Source organism: Myotis yumanensis, unplaced genomic scaffold (genome assembly GCF_028538775.1).
Source record: "Myotis yumanensis isolate MYYU_CA2020_CCGP unplaced genomic scaffold, mMyoYum1.0.hap1 SCAF_22, whole genome shotgun sequence".
Classification (NCBI taxonomy): domain Eukaryota; kingdom Metazoa; phylum Chordata; class Mammalia; order Chiroptera; family Vespertilionidae; genus Myotis; species Myotis yumanensis.
Window position 1 is genome coordinate 3666246 of NW_027223773.1, and position 8252 is coordinate 3674497.

At 51.3% G+C, this 8252-nt stretch overlaps 1 protein-coding gene across 1 annotated transcript; it reads right to left on the reverse strand.

Annotated features, from left to right (window-relative positions):
- On the reverse strand, positions 1-8090 carry FSAF1 (40S small subunit processome assembly factor 1). The gene is made up of 7 exons (XM_070401372.1): positions 7954-8090; positions 6476-6819; positions 4151-4207; positions 3325-3420; positions 3123-3209; positions 1802-1854; positions 1-656 (listed from the first exon to the last, which is right to left on the reverse strand). The coding sequence occupies exons 1-7, from the start codon at positions 8048-8050 to the stop codon at positions 518-520; spliced, it is 873 nt and encodes a 290-aa protein (XP_070257473.1). The 5' UTR covers positions 8051-8090; the 3' UTR covers positions 1-517.
- Between the last annotated feature and the right edge of the window lie 162 nt (positions 8091-8252).

An 8252-nucleotide genomic window follows, 5' to 3' on the forward strand; every position in this document is an offset into this window, starting at 1 on the left:
CCTATTTCACAGTCACGGCCACACACGCCCCAAAGGGTGAGTTTTATTTACGTCCCTTCCTGTGAAGTAGACTTTATATACTTGAGACTGAACATGGAAGCTGCTTTTCCCACAAAATAACTTGACAAATGACCACCTTGGTAGCTCTTTCACGATATAGTGACATCGAATCGTTTATAGAAAATTAAATGGCGATTGAAAGCTAATTATTAGCCCTTGTAAATCAGTACGTTCCTGAGAAATCTCCTTATGAGCAAATGCACAAAACACCAGTGAAAGTGACACTCGAGTGACTCGCTGGGAAAATTAAACGTCTTCCACCAGGTTCACTTTACACGCACACGGCGCGTGGTTGGCCCAACGTGGCCCCTCAGACACATGAGCCCCAGAAGCTTTACTGGTCCTTCTGATTTTCCCTCAAAGAACAGTCACAAAACAGGAAATAAATAACAGTCTGGAGTCTGGCCAGCCCAGTCTCAGCACAAGGGCTTCCCCACCCCTCTCGCTCGGCAGCAGTTCACTTAGCCACGCGGGAGGAGTTTATCTTCCTGATGTCGACGTGGCTCAGAATCAATGTCCCATTTTTGAATTTTCCAACCTGGCCAATCCGTCCACTTGACAAAATACTGGGAGCTGCTTTCTTCTTCTTGGATTTCCTATGTTTAAAGAGAGAGCGACCCTTTAGTACAGTTCCTCATGTTGTGGTGACCCCCAATATCATTGTTACAAATTGAACATAATGAAAGCATAGTGATTCATCACAAAAACAAGATGTAATTATATACGTGTTTTCCGATGGTCTTAGGCAACCCCTGTGAAAGGGTCGTTCGACCCTCAAAGGGGCAGCAACCCACAGGTTGAGAACCGCTGGTTTAGAGCTAGGCTCAGAGGGCCGCAGCACCACTGGCCAGACCACATGATGGCTCCCTCAAAGCCTCGCCCTCCATGGTCTTCCCTGGTCCCTCAGACACGCCAACTGCCTCAGGGTCTCTGTACTGGTTCCTTCCACTTGAGCTTTCCAGCTGTCCCTCCTCTTCGCCCAGGTGTCACCTCCCTGTCACCTCCCTGGACAACATCCGGCCTGCCCCCCGGCATCTCCTTTCACAACGCTGCCTCTCAACCTCTCACGGGGTGAAGTGGAGCGGAGATGCCAGCTTGGCACCCTGCACTGTCTGTTGTATGTTTTGGTGTGTTTCCCTCACCACAGTGTCAGGGCCTCGAGGGCAGGGATGCCCTCCAGGTGCTCATGGCTGCACACCTAAGCCACCTACATGCCTGGCACGGCCAGGACATGTGCCAGCTGAAGGCGAGGGCAAGTTCGCTGGAGTCCAAGAAAGAGGTTGAGGTAACAGGAGCCAATTTTGAAACAGAAAGGGGGGCGGGGAGGGGGGGAGAAGAGGCACTAGAACAAAAGCTAAGAAACACCCATAAGCAACACCATCAATATCAGTTATGAGATCACGGCGCTCTGCCTGGAGGCCAGCCACTCTCCACGGGACTGGGATGGCGGTCACACCCGCAGGGGACAGGGGACGGGGACAGAAGTCTCTGTTGGAAATGTCAACCTCAGCGTTTCCACTGGTCGCTTGCAGATGCGGATCTTTGGAAACAGGAGACTGGAGAAGGTTCCCGATCCAGTCCTGAGGTCGCTGCTCGAGGTGGGCAGTTGACTCAGTCCTGCCTTCCCCTCACAGGGAAGCCCTGGGACAGGCTAGACACCCAGTGACACCTGGCCTTATCCCCAAAACTCAGCCACAGCTTCCCCATGCCGTCTGCCCTCACACCGTGTGGTGTCACTCACCTGTCCTCCTGCCCTTTCCTCTTCTTTTTCTTGAAAATGTCTGTGTCCTGGGCCTGGTTTCAGAATTTGAGACAAATTATGTATCAGACATAGCAAGAGGAGCGTGATCAACAGCCGAGATGCTATTATCTTAATGCTTTTTGAGTAGACACATTAAAAAAAACAGACTCAAAGTTTCTTCCTAAAACACTTTTGAGGCTATGGAAGGCCATTCCAGAGAAGACTGACGACACAAATGTCCACTCTTCCGCCCTCGCTGGTGCGGCTCAGTGGAGAGAGCGTCTGCCTGCGGACTGAAGGTTCGATTCCTGTTGGGGCGCATGCCCAGGTTGCAGGCTTGATCCCCAGTGTGGGGAGTGGAGGAGGCAGCCAGTCAATGATTCTCTCTCATCATTGATTTTCTACCTCTTTTTCTCCCTCTCCCTTTCTCTCTGAAATCAATAAAAAAATATTTTTAAAAAAGAGAGTAAATGCAAAAGCTATTAAAAAAAAAGTCCACTCTCCCTTTCAGATGAAAGGGAATAGAACACCTATCCCCTGGGCGGTTTCAAAGACCCTGTGCACTGAACAACACCAAATACAAAAAGAACCACCGAGTACAGCAAAGCGATGCACGCAGCTGACATGATCTGAACAGGAGTTTGTGACTTCAAGCAAACCGCCATGCAAATGCACCAGATCACTTGGCTGGCATTTCAAAACGCTGCTGACCTGAGGAAGTGGATTTTGGTCCCTTAACTGTAGAGTCTAGACCAGTGATGGCGAACCTTTTGAGCTCGGCGTGTCAGCATTTTGAAAAACCCTAACTTAACTCTGGTGCCGTGTCACATATAGAAATTTTTTGATATTTGCAACCATAGTAAAACAAAGACTTATGTTTTGGATATTTATTTTATATATTTAAATGCCATTTAACAAAGAAAAATCAACCGCCCTAACTGGTTTGGCTCAGTGGATAGAGCGTTGGGCTGTGGACTCAAGCGTCCCGGGTTCGATTCCGGTCAAGGCCATGTACCTTGGTTGCGGGCACATACCCAGTAGGGGGTGTGCAGGAGGCAGCTGATTGATTTTTCTCTCTCATCGATGTTTCTAACTCTCTATCCCTCTCCTTTCCTCTCTGTAAAAAATCAATATATTTAAGAAAAAAGAAAAAGAAAAATCAACCAAAATAATGAGTTTGCGTGTCACCTCTGACACACGTGTCATAGGTTCACCATCACTGATCTAGACCTTTCCAAGCAGCCGGACCCAGCAACCACTGTGACAAACAGCAACCACCTTTCTGTTCTGGCTTTAATGAAGGAAAGGCCCTGACACCTACCATTCTCTTTTCCTCTTCTTTGGCTGCCTTTTTCTCTTTGATCTGCTCCTGCAAAACCTTGTAATTCACGTAACTCTTCTTGGGAGGCTGCAATGGAAGAAAGGGACACCTCATCACTTTGTACTCTGCACCCATTTCCCAGCATCTCTTGCCCTGGCTGGCCGCGTCCTGCCTGGTGACAGGAGGCCGAGCAGTCCCTCACCTGTGCGCCCAGCATGACCGCACGCTCCCGTTCCAGGACTCTCTCCTTCCCTTTGCCGTAGCCCGTGATCCCAAACCGGTGCACCTCCAGCCGAGCCTGGAGACAAAGCAGAATCAGACCCAAGTGCTCGCCCCAGACTCCCCAGGAGAAAGCCACGCCCTTCAGGGATGCGTTTTGGAGACCACGAGCTGGGCGCCAGATACTCGTGCTCATCCTCATGACCTGCGGCGATGACAGCCCGCGAGCCGCTGAGCTGCGTGGGTCGCCTGCAGTGTGACCGCCCCCTCCCGACACCGTCCTGGGTTTAATGAGGACAGTGGTGGCAAAGTGTGCTCTCTGCTCGAAGGAGGGACAGGAGCAGTGAACACAGAGCCTGCAGCACTCTGAGGGTCTGTAACTCCCCGCCACCTTCAGAGGCAGCGATTTCCACTTAAAGATCCCTCCCCAAGCATCCCTACTTACACTTAGAAACCACTAACAGCAGCTTTAAACACAGATCCGTGTGTTTTTCTTTAAAAGATAATGTAGAAAGAAGAGGGAAAGTCACCCATACCTACTCTTAGCAGTTGAATTACTTGCGCCTTTTTTCTCATGCGCGTTTGAAGCCCGGTTTATAATCACAGAACTCGCGCATCCCTGCTTTTCCTGCTCTCCACTGGAGCACTCGTGTTGCGACAGAAAACCATCTTGTTTCAGATGAACAGGCGGTTTTCAAGCGAGTGGGTGTAGTGATGTGCTGAACCATTTCCCCAACCCCTGGACGTGTTAACAGCCATCGTTTTTGGCAGCATAAAGATGGAAAAATTAGCAATTTCAAAACACATACCTTTTCTAAGTTAAATTCTTGTATATTCACATCTTTCTCAAGGATATTAGTTTTGGTCTGAAAAGGGAAAAACAATTCTTATTAAGATCATCTGTTACCGCATCATTATAGTCTCTAGCACCGACGGAGTGGACATGTTTTAAAAGGCCTTGAAACTGGGCCCAGGTGCCTAAATGCCAAATGATGACACAGGCATGTTGCACAGGATCCTGATTAACATCTACTTATACTTCAGTGACGCAGTGGTTTTACGCGTTTTGATAGACTTGGCATGTCTTCTTGAGTATAAATCACTTCAACTAGATGACTTTCTTCACAACAGGCAGCTGACGTGGGACCTACTAAAGAACAGGGTGAAGCCCTAACCAGTGTGGCTCAGTGGATAGAGCGTCAGCCTGCGGACTGAAGGGTCCCGGGTTCGATTCCGGTCGAGGGCATGTACCTTGGTTGTGGGCACATCCCCAGTAGGAGGTGTGCAGGAGGCAGCTGATCGATGTTTCTCTCTCATCGATGTTTCTTACTCTCTATCCCTCTCCCTTCCTCTCTAAAAAATCAATAAAAATTTATTTTTAAAAAAATAAGAGTTTAAAAACAACAACAACAACAACAAAACAGGGTGTAGACCACGAAGAGTTTCAGGGTCAGGGCTGGGGGAGTGATTTGGAAAAAGTGGAGATCATGAGGGCACGGAGAACCTGGGGCAATAACTTGGGAAAACGTTCTGCCAGTGAAGCTGCTGGAAAACGCACTCGAGTTATTCCAAGGACAGAGAGCCCCGGCTAGCCTACAGTCCGTCTCTCTAGTGCAGTAGCTGGGAACACAGCTTTCATGCCAGGAGGCCTTAGGCCTGAACATGAGCTCTGGCACGGACCTCACATCCACAGAAAATTCACAGGCTTTTACGTCTCCAAGAGGTAGTGCTGTGAGGGTTCTGCAGATTATACACCACGTGCAGTGGGATCCCAGACAACAACCCATAATTAGGCACATTTGTTCGTATTTCTGTAGCATCTATGAACATTCATGCCAAATGAATACACAAAACTAATTCTTAAGCCTCATATCAGTTCAGGTCAGTTTTTGCTGCCAAATAATTTTGTACCAAACTTAAAAAACGCCCCACTAACTTGTGATGTCGAACGTTCTGGGGTTTTGGAACGACAGATTTGAGACTGTGGGGTTACTGTCTGAATGCAGGCCGACGATTTAAAAGGCAGACAGGTGCCATGAACTGTGAGATAATGCATTAGCTAATGAATATAATAATCACTTTTAGTAAATAGTAAGCACCCAGTAAACATGAGCAGTCCATCATATGCTCAAAAGCAGTCTACCTGCACCTCAGTCCAGGCCATAGGAGCCAAGATCCCTTCCGATCTCAGTGCACTGTTCTAGTACATTTTTTTCTTATATGATTTTATTGACTTGAGAGAGAGAAACATTGATCGGCTGCCTCCTGCATGCCCCCTACTGGGGATCGAGCCCACAACCCAGGCACGTGCCCTGACCAGGAATCAAACCAATGACCCCCTGAGTCACAATGGACGATGTTCAACTGAGCCACACCAGCCAGGCGATTATTTCTCTTATGTTTTTCTTACCCCTTTCTACGTAGGCCACAGAAGAGGCTAAGGTTCATGAACGGGGCAGTGATGGGCGGATGTGAGGGGTGGAGAAATGGCACGAAGACATGGCCGTAAGGGCCAAACAACACTCAGACCATCTGAACTATGAATGACACTTCCTGAGAAGCGCCGTTACTGTTCACCCACTGGCCGCTCAGTAAACTCAAGCTGGTTTTCACTGCTGGGGACAGTCAGCACATCCCAGGCAGCTCCCTGGGAAGGGGACCCCTGGGCACCGAGCCTGGGTTCCTCGTCTGCCCAGGTACCTGTTCCCCTGGCCCATTTTACTCTGTATCCTTTTGCTGCAATAAATCATAACTGTGATATGCCCGGCTAGTGTGGCTCAGTGGATTGAGTGTCGTCCCATGAACCAAGAGGTTGCTGGTTCGATTCCCAGTCAGGGGACGTGCCCAGGTTGTGGGCTTGATCCCCAGTGTGGGGCGTGCAGGAGGCAGCTGATCAATGTTTCTATCTCATCGATATTTCTCTTTCTCTCCCTTCCTCTTTCTCTAAAAAAAAAAAAATCAGTAAAAATGTAACCGTGATAGTGACTGCACGCTGAGTCCTGTGAGTGCTTTCAGCAAGTCCCCCAGGTTAGGGTGTGGTTTGGGGGGCCCCTGACATCGCCTATAAAGATATTCACCTCGTTCCACAATATCAGGGTTTCCATCCCAGACACATAAACTAACCAGCTCATTACCTTGGCGTTCTCATCTTGATCCGGCTTCTGTTTCCTTTTCTTACTCCTGCTGTGGAATTCCACCACTTCCACCGGCTCCCTCCTGTTCAGGGGAGAGGGCGATGTGGCCGCCCGAGGGGCTTGTGGGCCTGCGGGAGCTTCCGGGGGGGTCACGGAGGGGGCACGCTGCAGCTCTTCCCGGAGCTCGGAGAAGAAGCTCGAAGCCTTCTTCCTCGGGCCTCTTACAGGAGAACCAGGTCGGGGAGCGGGCTCAGCCCCCAAGACCACGGGGGTCCCCGCACCTCTCTTCTTGTTTTCCTTTTTCTTTCGGATCCTTTTCTGTTCCGCTTCATCTCCTGTCTCTCCTGTTTGCTCAACCACAAGAAGGAAAAAGATATTTTTATTTTTAGCTACTACCCATATCAAATCATGTGAATGCACGTATAGATATACATCGCCACAAACACGTGGATCTACCTACAAAGAAAAAAACAAACTTGTTTTTCTTCAAAGGGGGTTGCATTTGCACAGTTTAGAGAACCCGACACGCCACAGGGGACGATGCTCAACCTGGGTAACTGTATGTGTGACTGACTCTCATTAGCGGAGTCAGTTTAGTCTTCACCTTGGCTGTGCCTAGGCCATCACGGCAACAGTCCCGGACTCGGACCCACGCTGGCTCATGCTTTGTAACTCAAAATGGCAGCCTGTGTTTCTTTTTCACACTTTCTAGGGTTACGAGTGAGCATTAGAGTAGTTTTTCTATCTTCTTTCAGCTATGAATTAAGATGAACCTGCCTGGCTGGGGTGGCTCAGTGGTCGAGCATCGACCTGTGAACCAGGAGGTTCGATTCCCGGTCGGGGCACATGCCCGGGTTCCGGGCTCGATCCCCAGTGTGGGGCGTGCAGGAGGCAGCAGATCCATGATTCCCTCTCATCATTGATGTTCTCTCTCCCTCTCCCGTCCTAACTGAAATCAATGCAAACGTGTATATATTTTTAAAAATACACTAATGACTGAAGATTCTCTTTGGCGCAGGCGGGAGAGATGCCACCCTCCTCCCCTGGGGCAAGCTCTGCAGAGTGTGGGGAGCTGCCCAGCGACGTCCAGGCGGTTGCCACATTAAAACGGGAGTTTTATTTCCCTTCCCTCCCATCGAGATAAACGAAGGAGAGCGCAGGTCGGCCAACTTAGGGGAGAAAAGGTTGGGAAAACATTCCCCCACCCCCACCCCACCCCCGGCGAGGGGACGCCCGGAAGAACGAGGTCCCCGCGGGACCAGGCGGTACTAACGCGCGGGAGGGTCAGCTGGGCCCGGGGAGTCCGGGGCGAGGGTGCCCAGGGGCCCGGAACAGTGAAAAGAAAAAAGTGAAAAGGCTGCGGCGCCGCCGAGGGGTGCCGGCTCCCGGGAACCTTTGACCCCGAAAGCAGAAGCCCGCCCCGCCGGCGGCGCCCCCAGCCCCTCGCTCCCCACGTGGGTCCCGAGGCCCCCGCTCACCAAAGTCGTAGAGGTTCTGGAGCACCGCGTCCAGCAGTTGGCGGGAGGGAGGCGGGGAGGGAGACGGGGAGGGCCCCTGCCCCTGCTCGTGCGCCATCGCGGGGTCAGGTTCCGAGCGACCGACCCCGGGAGCCCGCGGGTGCGGGTTGCGCGCGCGCGCGCGGCGCCCTCACTTCCGGGTTCCGCCGGCCGCGCGCGTGCGCGCACCCTCACTTCCGGGTTCCACTGAGCGCGCGCGCGCGCCGCCGCCGCAGGGCCCCGCGCGGCTTCCGTCCTGGCCAAGATGGCGGCGCCCGGGG